A 17016-nucleotide genomic window follows, 5' to 3' on the forward strand; every position below is an offset into this window, starting at 1 on the left:
CAAGAGGGCTGCATCTCCTGGTTCTTGAGAACCATGCTGAGATATTTTGGCCACCATACCTTACGGTTAAAATCTGTTATCTCTTCTAGTTGATGTGATAACTTTATAGTTTGTGGCAATGCAAAATTATTCTTCATAATAATGGCTAAAACTCAAAGGAACAGGTAATATACAGCATTGTTGGTTTGCAGAGAATTCTAAAACATTATATTTTGTTATTCATGCATCTCCCAGTCCTCTTTAGACAGATGGACCTATTTTTTTTAAGTAGTGTTAACAGTCCTTTGGAAGGTTGCTGGTTGGTCTTTGGTGCTACTTTTTAATAATTGAGTTATTTCGAGCTTGCCAAGTAGGATTTATTGCCTGAGCTAAAATTTATTTCCTAATCTTCTGACAACTAAGAAAGAAGAAATTAAGTTTGCAGATGTGAGAGGAAATATAGCCAGTGAATCTTCATACTGACTCTGAATGAGCAGAATTAACTTGTTTCTCAGTCAAGAAGCATAGTCTGCAAGTAGCAAATTGAATTTCTCCCGCAACTGGAACCATTTGTTTAACTCTTCTTTGAACACTGCCCTTTCTCCATTAGGAGCACTATTGATTTGCTATCTCTTTTAAAGAAGAAATCTGTTTTTTCAAGTAGTTAAACTAAGAATTCTTCAAAAAGATTTTTAAGTCCTAGAGAAGACTGTTGAAAGGGTATGATTTAACAGTATTGTTTTTTTAAAATAACCTTTTTTTTCTTGTTAAACAAAACATGCTTAGAAGTAAGAAAGAAGAAACTAAAAATCATCCATAATCCCAAATATCTACAGATAATAGCGTTAGAATATATTCTCCTTCAGGCTTTCCTCTATGCATACACATGGATGTGAACATATATTTATCATTTTATTATAAAAATGGCATACTGCTGTGCATTTTGTTTCATAATCTGCTGTTTTCACATAAATGATTAATTTAAGTGAAAGCCATTTAGTTATACCATGCTTTAAATATTTTTATGAGTAAAATGCTAAAATCAATACGAAGAAAGAATAGAATTATATTTTGGCTCATTCATTCATTTTTGTAAAATATATAGCATATTGCCTATTTTGTAGTAAGTACTCAAAAATGCTGAAGATTTATTATCCCTATCATCACTATAATTTATTCATTGAAAATTATTAAATTATTCATTGATCATTTATTTATTAAGGATCTACTCTGACACTGTGCTATATAAACTGGGAATGCTAAGAATATCAAATGAAGAGAATGGTGGAATTAGGCCTATGAAGGGAGAACTTCTTTTTTACTGCATATATTTCTAAAGAATTATAATAGGTTAATTTTGATAATTTAAAAAATAAATGTAAAAATATTGAGTGCATACATGCACACGCGTATGAATGGCAGCCATGATGAATGGAGCTGGGGAAGCCTTACACACAAACTGACTTTGTGCTGATAAGGCAGAGAATCAAGAAGAGAAAAGAATTCTTTGAGACCAGAGCAGCATGTGCAAAAGCATAAAGGCACGAAAAATCTGGGACAGACTTGGGAGAAACTTCTTGTCTGTAGTGAGGGCTGTGTACCTCCCCAAGCTTCTTTATCTCTGGAGGTTGTTAAATATTCGAGAGGCTTTAAATAATAGGATTCTCTGACGGTTCTGTCTGGACTGCTTAGATATAACACTACTTAAATGACCCAATCTTGTTCCATTGCAGAAGATTTCCATTTTTTGATTAAATGAGAATTTTGAACATAAAAATCTGTATTTAAGACTTCAGAAATTACTTCTGAGCTTTAAGGGATGCTACATTTGTATTTAGAGTTGACCTTTAGTAAGAGCAGGAATGACCATGTTCAAACTGGCGATCTCCCAAATCCTGCCCACCCTTTCACCTCTGTCTGAATGCATTGATGTCCACTAACTCATTTCCTGTCTTTTGTGACCATAATGCTACTTATCAAAATTCTGTGTAGATTTCCTTGGCTAACAGAAAGCTTTTTTGTCCAGGCTTGTCTAGTAACAGATTTGTAAAAGAGTTCACCATTTTTGTGATTGGTGTTTGGAATGCGTCAGATAATTCAGTTCATGTTAAAAGGACTTTGGGGTGGTGTGTGAATGTTCGCCAGGAGGTCTGCCTGTGCTTGCCAAACCCACAAAGCCAAGACAGCTGCAGGTGTGCTTCCCTTAGTCTTTGCCTTTACGAACATTTACCCTTCTGTTTCCTGTGCCTCCCTGTGCCCTTCAAAGACATCGGAGTATCTCCTCCTGGAGGTTCCCTTCTTTTGGAAAGTTGGAAAGAGGTCTCTTGTCACGGCCTGGACTCCTGGTAGTGTGCCTAGTGACCCAGAGGGCTGCTAGGAACACTTTCTGAGCACCCCTGGCTGTCATCAGATTGGTCTGCCCAGATGACAGCGGTTGGAAACTTGAAGCGTGATCTATAAAGGTCGGTCATTTGCAAGAGTACCGGGAAAATAATCATGAAATTTTAAAGCTTGAAGTGTTTTTTTAAAATCATCTAGCCAAATCTTCTCATGGAAAGATTTTTTTTAATTTTCAAGAATTAACAAACAACAAAAATTCAAAAAGGATGGTAGCTTGTCCAAGGTCTTCGGCAAGAGCTGAAACCAGAACTCTGGTGTACTGGTCTCCTGGTGTCAAGACACGAGCTTTTTCTCTTTGCCCTGGTGAGGAAGCTGAGGTCAGGGGAAGGCTCGGGAACCACTCAGCTTTCTGCTCATTTGCTCTAAGTGAGAAGACAGAAGTTTTCTGATCTCCTTGGCTTTGCATCACGTATCTTCTGTAACACGCAATCCTGCACTGTCCAACTTTTTTCCCATTGCCTATTTTATTGTAACTATTAAAGATTTTTTAAAACGATGCAAAGATTTCAAAAAAGCAAGGAAGTCAAGCCTCTACCTGTTCCTAACCCACACTTCCTGCCAGTGACTGACACCAGTTTCTTCTGTGTCCTTCCAAAGGTGTTCTGTGTGGACACAACCACCGATGCACCCTTTAATATAATATTATTACATTAGAAATATGAGGAAATAAAATAGATAGCAATACAAATGGAAGTGTATCATCAATACTGTTCTTCACTTTGCTGTTTTTACTTAATTTATTTGGGATATTATCTTCAATTTATTCCAAAAAGATCTACCTCTTTTTTAAATGGCTGAGCAGAATTTCATTTGTACAGACAGATGTTACATCGTTCATTTAACCAGTTGCCTTCTCATAGGCTGTTGTTGTTGTTGTTGTTGTTGTGTCACTGAGTTGTGTCTGACTATTTGCGACCCCATGACTGCAGCATGCCAAGCTCCCTGTCCTTCACTAGCAACCAGAGTTTGCTCAGATTCATGTCCCTTGAGTCAGTGATGCTGTCTAACCATCTCATGCTCTGCTGCCCCCTTCTCCTTTTGCCTTCAGTCTTTCCCAGCATCAGGGTCTTTTCCAAAGAGTCAGCTCTTTGCATCAGGTGGCCAAAGTGTTGGAGCTTCAGCTTCAACTTCAGTCCTTTCAATGAATATTCAGAGTTGATTTCCTTTAGGATTGACAGGTTTGATCTCCTTGCAGACCCAGGGACTTTCAAAGAGTCTTCTCCAGCACCACAGTTCAAAAGCATCAATTCTTCAGTGCTCAGCCTTCTTTATGGTCCAACTCTCACATCCATACATGACTACTGGAAAAGCTGTAGCTTTGACTATATGGACCTTTGTCTACAAAGTGATGTCTCAGCTTTTTAAAACGCTGTCTAGGTTTGTCATAGCTTTTCTTCCAAAAAGCAAATGTCTTTTAATTTCATGGCCGCAGTCACCATCCACAATGATTTTGGAGCCCCCAAAATAAAATCTGTCACTGCTTGTACTTTTTCCCCTTCTATTTGCCATGAAGTGATGGGACCAGATACTATGATCTTAGTTTTTTCAATGTTGAGTTTTAAGCCAGCTTTTTCACTCCCCTCTTTGACTATCATCAAGAGGCTCTTTTGTTCCTCTCGCTTTCTGCCATTAGAGTAATATCACCTGCGTATCTGAGATTGTTGATATTTCTCTCAGCAGGCTTGATTCCAATTTGTGATTCATCCAGAGTGGCATTTCGCATGGTATACTCTGCCTTTAAGTTAAATATGCAGGGTGACAATATATAGCCTTGTCACATTCCTTTCCCAATTTTGAACCAGTCTGTTGTTCCATGTCGGGTTCTAACTGTTGCTTCTTGACCCGGATCAGATTTGACAGGTTAGGTGGTCTGGTATTCCCATCTCTTTAAGAATTTTTCAATTTGTTGTGATCCACACAGTCAAAGGCTTTAGCCTAGTCAGTGAAGCAGGAACAGATGTTTTTCTGGAATTCCCATGCTTCCTCTATGATCCAATGGATGTTGGCAATTTGAACTCTGGTTCCTCTGCCTTTTCTAAATCCAGCTTATACATTTGGAAGTTCTCAGTTCACAAACTGCTGAAGTTTAGCTTGAAGGATTTTGAGCATAACCTTACTAACATGTGAATGAGCGCAATTGTACAGTAGTTTGATTATTCTTTGTCATTGCCCTTCTTTAGGATTGGAATGAAAACTGACCTTTTCCAGTCCTTTGGCCACTGCTGAGTTTTCCAAATTTGCTGACATATTAAGTGCATCACTTTAACAGCATCATCTTTTAAGATTTAATCTAGCTCAGCTGGAACTCCATCACCTCCACTAGCTTTGTTCGTTGTAGTATTTCCTAAGGCCCACTTGACTTCAAACTTCAGGATGTCTGTCTTTAGGTGAGTGATCACACCATCATAGTTATTCAGGTCATTAAGACCTTTTTTGTATAGCTCTTCTGTGTATTCTTGCCACCTCTTCTTAATCTCTTCTGCTTCTGTTAGGTCCTTACTGTTTCTGTCCTTTTTCATGCCCATCCTTGCATGGAATGTTCCCTCCATATCTCTAATTTTATGAAGAGATCTCTAGTCTGCACACTAACCAGCTAAGTACTGTCAAACCCTACAGGTATTTCCTTGTGTGAGGACTGGAGTATGGGATTCTTGAATGGGGGATGAAATGGGGATGAATTGTTTATAAAATAAACAAAGCTAGGCTGCCTGAATTTGAGGGGACAGATTTGGGTATGGTAAGAAGTTGTAGAGGAACCTGCTCCTTGGCCATTGAACAGACAGTGCTCTAAGACTGCTAGACTTGGTGTGGTCCAAGATCTTTTTTCTCTTGGTATTCTCCAAGGATAAGCAGATAGGTGATAAATGTGTACTAAGTGGGTATAACTGAATGAGTGCCCCTGCCATGTCAGTTCAAGTAGGGAGATATGCTTCTGTTGAAAGGCTTGCTCTATTATGTATCCTGTCTGACAGCTGTCTCCTGCTTTAAAAATTGACGGGTAGGAGGGGAAATGTCAGTGTGCTTGGCTGGTGGGGAAGAAGGCCCAGTAAGGACATCTGTGTGTATCTGTGCACTGCATGGGACTAACTAGGCACAGCTCACCCCTCCCAGCCACCCCTTTCTCATCATGGTGGAGACTTGTGACCTTGGGTTCACTGATTAAATTTAATGCATAGTCAAGGTCCATGAGTTGTACAGCACCATGGTAAGAATGTATTTAAAGGGAGGAGGCATTTTAAAATTAAATTTGAAAACCATTCTTGTGCCTCCTTTTTTTCTTTTTAAAGGATGGAAACCTGCTTTGAGTTTGTTTTGTTTTTGTTTTCGGTGGTACCACGTGGCTTGAGGATCTCACTTCCCCAACCAGAGATTGAACCCCAGGCCCTTGGCAGTGGAAGTCCTAACCACTGGACCACCAGGGAATTGCCAAGCTTTCTTAAGTATTAGCATAGAGCAAAGAAATTTAGGGAAGGGCTGTTTTTCAGTTAGTTGACCAAGTGATTCTGTATAAGGAACACTTTTGAGTATCTGCTGGTTGGTGTCAATCACAGTCATGCTTGTTATCTTTATTTCATCTTGAACACCCTTGTGAAAAAAGATATTATCCCCATTTTTCAGTTGGGGAAACTTAAGTTCTGCGAGTTAAGTGACTTGCCCAAGGTCAGAAGAGTTACAAGTGGTAGGACTCAAATATACCGACTTAGCCTTCTTCATCTTACTACAATTAAAATGTCTGTGAGGGAGGGTGGGCTCAGAAAGAAAAATTATCATACTAATCCTTTTCAATGAATGAAACTCATCATTGTTAATACTAAATTGAGGATTATTAAGAAAGAAATTAATGAGATCATAAAAACTGAATTGAAGGTTCACAATGGCAAAAACCAAAATCATCCAATCAGCTCTTGCTTCCCTTTCTCCTTTTGGAACAAATTCTCAGGTTTGGTAATACTGAGTGTTAAATGATGGGAGTGGGGCGGGTGGGAGCAGCTCATGGGGTGTGGCAGTCAGGCTGTGTTTCAGGAATTTGACTTCATTTTGGTGATCTGGAATTGACCATGATCCTCTTCTTTCTTCTCCACTGAGGAAGAGTCCAGGTGATTACTCTACCTTTAGATGTTTGGGGAGAGGAGCAGGGTCGAGGAAATGGAATGAAAGAAAATTAATTACCTAATACTGGGACATGGTTTAGATAAGGAAGGTGACTCTCATTGCCCAAGGAAGGATTTTGAAATCACCCGTGAACAGTTCTTCTGGCCCCTGGTCTCCAGGAATCATTGAAAAGCCACCTTCCTCCCTTGTCTTCAGCTGTCTTGGCTTCCTTCGCTGTGTGTCAGGACAGCAGCAGCTGAATCCTGCTAAGCAAGCTCCTCCAGGAAAGCCCAGCTACCCTCCCAGTGGACCTCTTGTAGAGATGAGCGCTTTATGGGCGGGACAGGAAAGTGTAAATGATGTGCCTGCAAATGGGATGCTTCTTCCTCCGCACACCCAGCTTACCCAGATGGAAGACTTCCTACCACTGTTTCCACTCTTAGGGATGCAGGTCATACCTTGACACAGCTTTTGATCCTTCAGGATTTAGTGGAACCCGGAAGGGTAATTCATCATACCTCTTTATCAGATTGTTATTTATTTTAATGGTTCACTGAGTGACAGCCAAAGTTAAGCAGCGAACTGTGAACATGGATGAAAAAAATGATTTCTGAAATCGCAAGTATACACACGAGTGACAGGAAGGAGTCTGCATCTCCTTTCAGAGTTTGCACTGTTTTCTGAGCACTCTGGCCTCACTTTAAGGGTTACCATGGGCGAATTTTCCCTCATTAGGAAACCTTTAGCGTCTCCTTGGAATGAACTTCCAAAGAGGGGCCTCTGGCAGTTCAGATGTTCACAGTGGATGTTTCCTGAAGGTGTTTCACCTCTCAGCCCTGAAGTACTGTTCCAGGCCTCACAGTTGGCATTGGTTGGGGATTCGGGTGTCATGCCGGGAAGACTGACAGCAGGTGAGCTGGCGGCTGGAGCAGATGGGATGAGGAAGGTGACAACAGAGCCTGTGTTTAGGCAGATGTTCTCGTGCAGAAGCACAAAGGAGCAGAGGGCACGTGTCGTGAGGAAAGCAGCAGAAATGACGTGGCGTAGGGCTTGTTTTTTGTTTGTCTTCTGTTTAATTCAGATAGTAGGGGCATACTTGGAGGCATGGTTTGTCACTGCTGAGGAGGGTTCTAGCCAGAGGAGAGTGAGACTGTTCATTTATTTACTAATTTTCAAGGATTTATTGAGTGTCTGCTATCTGCTGGGCGCAGTACTAAGTATCAGGGACACAAAGAATAATGAATGCCGTGGTCTCTGACCATAGAGAGGAGACCATCTGGCGAGAAAGAGACAGGAGCAACAAAGCCTCCATGACAGGGCTGGGTGAGAAGTGCTGTCAGAGATTTGCAGGTGTCTACACAGGAGCAGCTGGGTGAACGTGGGAGGGTGAAAGCGTCCCAGAGAAAGCTGCATTTTTCCTTGTTTTTATAAGGGAGAGAGAGAAATATGCACCCAGTTAAAAGTTCACACTGCACAGAAAGGTAAAGAGATTAAAAGTAACTCACAGTTTTTGCACCTTTTCTTTATACTTTCACTCCAGAGGCTTGATCTATACTTTTTGGTTAGTACATTTTTAAAAAAGGCATAAAGGAAAAATAAAAATTAATAAAAAAAAATAAATAATAGAAAAAATAAAAATAAAAAAGGCAGAACAATTATCATTTTAAGTGTTATATCCACTTACCTCTTCAACAGTGATTCACAGATCACACTCAGGGAGACACTGCCGTTTTGCCTCTGAGTTTAGAGGTGGGCAGATGACCCTGACCCAGCAGCTGAACCATTGCAGCAGAAGGCATCCAAGGCAAACTGAGATGCCCGTGAATAGCAGTGGGCGGGCGGGAAAGACACCATGATGAGAGTCCAGAGGCCTGGGGTCCGGGCTTGGCACCACCACTTACGGGCTTGCAGCAGTCAGCAGCACCTCTCTCTGTCCTCATCTGCAGTAAGGAAACCCTGTGGGCTGTATGCAGTTATCCTGGGAGTCAAATGCATGCTGAAGTACTCTAAAAACTGGTTTTATTCTGCTTCTCTCCTTCTTCTGCTCTGCACCGTAGCAGATCAAGCACTTTATCATAATGATTAAAAGCACACACTGGGGACTTCCCTGGCAGTCCAGTGGTTAGGACTCTCAACTTCCATTAGCCTGGGTGCAGGTTCGATCCCTGCTCCAGGAACGAAGATCCCACATGCCACGCAGCATGGCCAAAAAAAAGTTAACAAATAAAAGCACACGTTGTATTGCCAAACTCTGTATATGGAGACTAGCTCCACCACTCACTAATTGTCTGGCCTAAAGCCACTTACTGAATCTCCCCAGATCTCAGCGTCCTCATCCGTAAAATGGGGATAATGGTTATCATGGTTCATAGGGTTGTTTTGAAGATTGGCTGAATTGTCCAGGGAAATACAGTCTCTCACTGAGCAGACAAGGGTTGAGAGAAGTCAATCACAAAGCACAGTGCAGCAGTCATATTTCGACTGTTAGAGCAGATGGGATCACATTTCCATAAACCTCATCTGTGTTTGGAACCTCCAGTGTGTGTTATGCAAGTGGGGTGTGGCAGCCCCTCCCTCTGTGTGCTCAGAAAGCCCAAGCTTTCTGCAGAGACTCCGTGCAGAATAGAGGAGCAGGCCGATTAAAATACAGCTCAGATAGAGATACTCTGAGTGCCTGGCTGGGCTGAGCCTTGACACTGCTGCTGGTGTGAAGGAATGCCCCTGGGAGGGGCCTGGAGGGGAGGGTGTCAGGAGAGGGGACAAGCTGACCAGCCGCAGGTGTGTCCTCTCCCCAGGAAGGCGGGACTCAGTGAGTCCCTCCACCCGCAGCTCTTCGGCAGAGCTGAAAAAGATGGATGTGGGGCTTGGACTCCAGGAGACAGTTTCTTTCAGTGGCCGACATGGAGCTCCTAGGAAGACATAAAGCAGGACACTAATCCACCAGGAAAATCAGCAGCTGCTCAGATGCGCAGGGCCTTTAAAAAAAATAAAAAAGGAACCCAGTGGAAATTGGGTCAGAAACCAAAAGCCCTCTTAGAAAGGGAATTGTACAGCTGAGCATCTGTGATTTTTTTTTTTTCCTCCCCTTCTGGAGTCTGAATGTTCTCTGTCCTCTTCCCTTACAGAAAATGAAGGAGTACCTGGAGGGCAGGAACCTCATCACCAAGCTACAAGCCAAGCACGACCTTCTCCAGAAAACCCTGGGAGAGAGTGAGTATGGGCTCTGCAGGAGACTTGGCAGCAAGGGGTAGGCCGGGCCCTGGCCCTAGTGCTAAGCACGTGGCTCCCTCCTCAGCAAAGTGGCCCCAATCTGGTTATGTGAACGCATCGCTTTTCCTTGCTTGTTCAGCGTGGAAGCACACGCCCCAGATGACTGCCTGAGTAATGGGGAAAGGCCCGTGCTTAATGAAGCACCAGTGTGCACCAGCTACTCGTTTCGGTGGAGTGTGCCTGCGCTCCGCCCCCTCCTGCACCCCGTCTGCTGCTACCCGGGCCAAGGAGCTGATGGGTCCTTTCCTCTCCAGACCCTTTGGTCAAACTCTCGGCTCCTCTGTGGCAGGACGGAGGCTGGATCTAGAGGGTGGGGAGCTGTGAGGTGAGCTACACAGCTGCTCTGAGCAGAGGCGAGGCGTCCCAAGGGTGGGGTGCTGGGCAGACTGCAGCTGTCAGTAGCGTCAGGGTGGGCCGTGCTTCTCTCTTGCTTTGAAGGGTCCTGGGGCTCAGAGGCAGCCCTCTCCTTGCTTTGGCCAGGTGGAGGCTCTGGTGCTGAGCAGACTGTCTGGTCTCATAAGATGATTTTAATCAGACCCTGAAAGTAGCAAGGCAGAGGGCTGGACTGGCACTCTGGACTTTCTCCTCAGCTGTCAAACGGAAGGCAGAAGTTGCAAGAGAAGCTTCCCTGGGGTGTTTGGCACCCTGCCCAGCTCTCCTGCCCAGCTCTCAGCATCCTCTGATTAATGGGATTCCCAGGTCGGGGATGCCTGTGAATGCCCTGCCCCCTCCTCCTTGCCCCACTGATCTCCTTGCTTAAAGATGGGGGCCAGGACAGGTAGTACCAGCAGTGAAAGGCAAAAGCTGCGTTCTCACAGAGGTCAGGTGTTCTCAAATCAATTCTTGAGCTCTCCCCAGACCGAGTGCAGAATCTAGGCAAGTATACTGTGCTCATTGGCTCAAAGGCCCCAGGAATCAGAGCCCCACTTTCCATTCCAGAGCCTCCTAACCCACCTTCTTACCCTGTTCTCCTGCCCTGAACGATTTCCCCTGGTGATTAATTCTTTTATATCTAGTGTCTTTGATCTTGTGATTTTTAATGCATTTTCTTTTATGTGATGAAAGCCTGTTAAGTAACTTCTGTTTTTTTCTCCCCGCAACCCCCCACCCCCACCCTACATACACACCCAAGGGACTCAGGCTGAACAGGTCTAAACTTTGCTTATAGAAAGTCTTTACTCTTGCATTAGGTTGCTCATGGGGAATCAGAGGAAAGAATGCCCAGAACTATTTGAAACAAAGTATAACTGTGATTTCTTTTTGCCAAGATAGTCTAAGCATGACCCATATATGAGATGGGGAACAAGCCTGAGTGTGTGTGTGTGTGTGTGTGAGAAAGAGAGGATGGGTTTGCAACACACATGCATGTAACCCAATGTGCTACCACAGGGGGCGAAGGGTGGCGACCGCTCATTAGTGCTATGCAGTGCCTTCATCTAGAGACGACAAGTTCTGGCAAGAAGGAAAAAAATAGCTCTTCCTGTGTGCAAGTCATCATGTCTCTGCCTTCTGTATGCATTTGTCATCAAAACGCAAGAGCCCCTTGTTCTTGCCACAGAGGGATAATTGATGTGTATGAATATTCCAGAATGGAAATGGGACAGATGTTGGAAATAATGGCTCGGAATAATATTTTTACAGATGAAAGCTGAGCCTTTAGTAAGAGAGACTGTTGGGGTGGGGGAGGGTGTTGTTCTGGATGAGCTGAACTGTAATCAACAATTAGCAACCTTTAAAGGCAGGATAGAGCCCTGCCCTCCCCCCGCCCTTGCAGTTGCCTTTCCAGGCACATGGGAGCTGATCTGTCCTCCAGCTCAGTTCTTGCTTACACTTTCCGTGGTGTATCTAATACAGTCTCATACAGACCAAGGGTTAACTGTGGACCCAAAAAAAGCAACACAGATTACATAATGGCCCAAGTTTTTAAAAGCATGAGAATACTTCAGATGAATGTTAAGATCTTCAATCTCATGTTTTAAGGCTGGCTGTGATCCTTTCAATTTAGTACTAGGGCCTGCTGTTGGATTGAGAGCCCCAGTCTAATAGCAGTATCAGCATTTTAAATCTCATGCAGCCCAACCTGCTGGCACTGAGGGTTTAGTATGACTCTAAAACGAGAGCTTCCACACATGGAGCATATTCTCCCCAAATAACTATTCCTTCCTTCTTCCCCTTCCACCCTCCACCACACGTGTGTGTGTGTGTTCATATACTGAAGGGCAAGCAAGCTTGTCCCTCCCTCCCCACCATTCACACACCAGTACACACAGAAGAAAAGCTAAGTTTCATCTCTGGGAAGGTTTCTAATAATGTGTTCTCTAAGCTATGACCCGCCTTACTATTTTTCCCTTGTGTCCACCCGTTTTCCCACTGGGAAGCAGACTCGGCAAGCCCAGCGTTTCAGGACACCAGCAGCCCTGGGCTGGGAGCAAGCAGCAGGAACAGCTCTTGCCCAGAAAGAGGCCCTGGGTGCTGTCTTCCTTTTCGCCTGGAAGTCTAGTCACAGCATGAGGCTAGAGGCTCCCTGGGGAGACGGGCAGACACTCATTCCTGGGAGCAGGTCTCCCCTTTCACCTCATTTGCTTCAACACGTGCTTTTTGCCTCTGTCTTTCCAACAGGTCAGCGGACAGACTGCAGTCTGGCCAGGTAGGTGTGGCCTGGGACAGCCCTGGGGGGGGATGGAGAGAGCTAGCAGCGTTGGATGGCTCTGCAAAGGAGTGGCCTAGGGCTGGGGTGGCTTCCATCCCTTTGCCTTGCTGACCCCATCTGGCCCCAAATGGAAGTGAGGTTTGCTGAGCAGAACTAAGTGAAGGAAATTACCATTTGCTGAAATAGTCCCAGTGACCTGAAATGGTCAATGCTGGAGGACCCTGGAAACCTTACCTGAGTGTCTAGACTTCACCATGTGGGTTTTGGAAAGTCTCTGACCCGGGGAAGGAAGATCAGAAGATAGCCTTTGACCTGAGAATTTTTTTATACATGGAAAAGATGACAGCCTCTAATAGTGAGTGTCGCTGGATAATGAAATATTACCATGCATTGCTCGCCAGCAGCACTGGTACAAATCCTCGCCTGATGTACAAGTATGCAGCCCTCCCAGTCCTCCCCACCTTCCCCGCCCTCCCCCACCCCAGCCAAATATTTTCCCTCTCAGTCATGGAGCTGCTATGAGAAAACGCATGAGTTGGCGGATAGCAAGGCTTTCATTCAGCCAGTGGTTCTCAGATGCCTACAAATGTGCCGATTTAACGGGGGAAGAGCTTTCATGAGCTGGACTCCTTAGAGACCCTGGGTTAGCCCATTATATATAAACCACTTATATCTGCCAGCACATAAAATAATCACGAGGTTGTTTACAATTATAGGCTCATTATTCAAAAATGCCTTCATTTTCCTTTCATTGTTTTGTCATTGTGGATTACGATAAAGATCCCATTAATATACTAGTCTTGTTGACTGGAGGGAATCAGGATAATGGGATTCTATCTTCTTGGTGATAGAGTCTTAGTCTGAGTTCACCTGAAGTTCCATATCTCCGGAAGGCTCTATAGGAGTGAAAAGAGCTGAGCTGAATTTCCTTATGCTGGGTTATTTACTGTGTGACCTTGGGCTGTCCTCTTTCCCTCTCTGAACTCCAGTTCCTGATCTATAAGACAAGAGAGAGCATTCACCTAGATCCAGGAAGCTCTAGGATTCCAGAGAGTTCCTTAAGAGCAGCCTACTGGAAGGGGCAGATGGTGCCCAGCAGCCCTGCTATGGTCCCTACCTCCTACCTTTGCTCAGAGAGATAGAGCTGCTCTCCTTGCTTGAGAGGTTGCTGTCTGAATCAGATTCCCTTGGAGAAAAGGCTTCCAAGGATAAACACAGCCTGAAAAGCATTGACCTATGGAATCACCAAGATTCCTTCTAGTCTGGACCCTCTACCCTCTAAATTCCAGGAATATCACTCCCTAACTTTTCCCTAAGGATTTTCAAAAGAAAGAAAACCATAGTTTCTTTTGGTGTTTATTAGTGTCTCCTTGCGCACAGAGGTCTTCCTGTTGTCTAACCCATACGTATTTTACTGCAAATTGAGCCAGTTCCCTCCAAGTCTTCTTTTGAATGGTGGCAGACATTAAAAACAGAGACCTCTAAGCTTTTGTGAAAAGCGCTTGATTGGGCTTTATTTGAAAGGTAACTTATCAAGTCTCTTAGCCACTTCTGGACCTGAGCTGATTAATGTGACTTATTTCATTAGCCACCTCACAGATTGTTTTTAATCCTGTTTTCTCTTTTTCCTCCCCATTGACCGCAGGCGTAGCTCAACTGTGAGGAAACAGGTAAGGACCCTGTAAGAGTCAGGTGTGTCTGATAAAAATGGTGACATCCCAGATATTTATGGAGCTCCACGGTGGATGGGGAAGACACTTTCCTAACTTCATGCTAGCGTTTGGACTGCACAGTTTAGTCATAATGCATGCATGCTAAGTTGCCTCAGTCGTGTCTGACTCTTTGCGACCGAATGGACTGTAGCCCACCAGTCTCCTCTCTCCGTTGAATTCTCCAGGCATGAGTACTGGAGTGGGTTGCTATTTCCTTCTCTGGGGGATCTTCCCGACCCAGGGATCGAACCCACGTCTCCATGTCTCCTACATTGGTAGGCCCATTCTTTACCACTAGCGCCACCTGGGAAGCCCCTTAGTCATAGTCTGTTTAATGTTGCGACAACTTCATTGACTTAGTAGGACAGGGATGGGTGTCTTTCTGACCCGGTTCTCTCCTCTCTGGCCGTTTACTCTCTCTTACATACTGAGATCTGGTTTGACTGTGGCAGATTGGGCCAGAACTGTCTTTGGAGTGGCGCCCCTTCTCTAGGAGACCACGAAAGAGGGAGGGGGTGGAGAGAGCTCAGAAATGTCTTTGTGTCTACTCAAGGGAAAGCTGATCCAGGCTTTAAAAATCGTTTTGGGTAATTCGCAGTGGCTGTAGCCACAGGGAAATAATGGAATGTAGAGGGCACGTGGTCTCTGTGGCCGTGGCAGCCCCCGCAGGATCTTTGGCCCATCTCACTGCTTCAGCTGGCTGGGCCGTCCAGCTGGGGAAATTGATAACACAGCTGCACTTGCCTTTGCTTTGTGGTCACGGATTTTTTCCCTTCTCTACTTTGGGTCTCCTTGTAATGAGAACACCATCAGATGCAATTACACATTTTTTAAATTATAAAAATGTCATCGCAATTCTCTTTCCTCTTGTTCCTCTATTTCTTTCTCCCCGCCCCCGCCCATCTTTCCTAATTTCATTTAAAACTAGAGAGGAATGAAGTGCCTTCTAGAGACCATGTATTGCATTTTAAATTAATAGGTGCAGATCTTAAAGAGGGAGCAAGCCCCGCTCATCCCCCGCCGCCGCCCCCTTCTTCAAAAGCAAGAAAAGGATTGAACTTGAAGTTTGTTCCTTCCATTTCCTGGACTGAAACTGAGCCTCCTATGAGGAGATGGAGCCTGGTGGGGAGGAGTGCCAGCGGCCACAATTTGGTGGTGTGCGTCCCTGGTCGGACTACAATCAGGGAGGAATGGCACCCATCTGGTTTTCCACCTGCTGTGCCTAGCACGTTTACCTGGTGCTAGACTCGTGTAAGAACTCGTGCTAGAACTCGGGTTCCAAGGTGCATCAAAAACCCCAATCAAGTAAAGACCTTGTTTTCATTCACTTTTTCCCCAGCAGGTCAAATCTAATGGTGGGTCAGTGTGTTTCTAAAATACTCAGGAAGGTAAATAGTAAGTCACTTGGAAGAAGCATAATCTTATATAAGTAACAAGGAAATATAGTTTGTTTGGTTGTTGACGGCAAATCAGCCAAACAAGAAGAACCCAGTAGCTTTTGTTTTTGAGGGTCCCCAAGGGGTTCCAGTCATTTTTGACTCCACCAAAACCTATGATCAGACCATCTGACTTTTCTTTAAAAAAAAATCCTCAACTGCTTTTTTCTAAGCTTTCCCCCCTCCCATCAAGCCCAGAATTTTCTCTTTCCTGTTACTTCCATATCTTCTTTCCTGGCCCATCTCTCTGTTTCCCGAATTGTAGGTGTTTCCCCGTGGTTTGGCCCTCTCTTGAGTTCCGTCCATACTCTTTGCCTTGTCACTGGTGTTGCCTTAGATGAATCTGCCTCTCTCCTTGCCAAAGCGTCCACTTGTCTGGTATTGCTGCTGTTCAGAGTCTCTGTATCCAACTCCTAATAGGCAGGACACTGGTGCTCGGGAGTTGAGTTGGCCCCCTTCCCTCAGTGTCTGTCTCCTCAGCTTCCCAGCCACATCTTCGGTTCCTTAGCATCTCTCCTTACTTCTCTCCTTCTCTTATGGGGGACCCTCCATTCCTCACAATCCCTGAATCCCCACATGTGAACACCGGTGCCTCTTTTTTCCTTATTACTGACATCCAATCAAGTGTTCTCTCCTGTGGCAAAAGTGGAAATCTAACAAGTATGTCAAAGATCAGTACCTGGAGAAGTCCACGTGTGAGGAGTTATGCCAAACAGTGACGCATGTAGACATTTTCCGGCCACCTTCTTGATTGTCCTCCCCTGCGAATCACTGGGCCCCTGCTTTACCATCTTTCCCAAGTTGTGTTTGCTACATTTCTCCCTCTACTTTTGGTTTAAAGTTCCTTTCTTCTGACTGAATGGAGATTATACCCAATCATCCTTCAAGACCCCTTCCAATCCTGGGCTTATATGACCAAAAAGACTATAATCAGAGGAATTAAACTGACATGGATTCTGACACTGAAGGAGGGAAGGGGAGAGGAAGAGAGGGAGAGACAGGCACTGAATAGGAACACACACAGGCCCTGCCCAGTCAGCTGTGTGCAGCCTGATCGATGGCCAAGTGAGAGTCCTCACCGGGCATGTCCTGGGGAAATGAATTCACTCAGACTTCAGAAATATTACAGGAAGAGAGGCTGAAGCCTTCATGACTTTGTCCAGTATTTGTTTTCGCTGGACTCTTGACTTAGGCTCCACTGGAGCAGTGGGGACTGGGAAAAACATGCCTCTGCAGTAGGACCGGCCCCCTCTCGTGCACTCTTGTCTGCAAGAGGTTATCCTCTGACCTGCTTCTGGCGTACTACTGTAGCCACGGACATGCAGCTTAATGTCTTTGGTGCTCTGCTTTCTGCAACCCTACACGCTGCTCTTTAACTACCATTGATGTCTCTTCTCCCACAAGTCTAGGCAGGATTGTGCACTCACACAACTCGTTGAAGCCCAGAACCTGTGCTGCCTGACCTCCGTCCCTCTGG

The 17016-nt window shown here is 44.7% G+C and overlaps 1 protein-coding gene across 4 annotated transcripts in view; it reads left to right on the forward strand.

Moving 5' to 3' along the window:
- The window catches only part of SRGAP2 (SLIT-ROBO Rho GTPase activating protein 2), a 250476-nt gene that overhangs the window by 195694 nt on the left and 37766 nt on the right, over positions 1-17016 (forward strand). For all 4 annotated transcript variants that reach the window (XM_068986092.1, XM_068986093.1, XM_068986094.1 and 1 more), the window contains exons 10-12: positions 9597-9681; positions 12361-12388; positions 14037-14061. In XM_068986092.1, coding sequence (XP_068842193.1) covers positions 9597-9681; positions 12361-12388; positions 14037-14061 — 138 coding nt within the window. The remainder of the gene's footprint in view (positions 1-9596; positions 9682-12360; positions 12389-14036; positions 14062-17016) is intronic.

The sequence above is a fragment of the Capricornis sumatraensis genome, chromosome 14, assembly GCF_032405125.1.
Source record: "Capricornis sumatraensis isolate serow.1 chromosome 14, serow.2, whole genome shotgun sequence".
Classification (NCBI taxonomy): domain Eukaryota; kingdom Metazoa; phylum Chordata; class Mammalia; order Artiodactyla; family Bovidae; genus Capricornis; species Capricornis sumatraensis.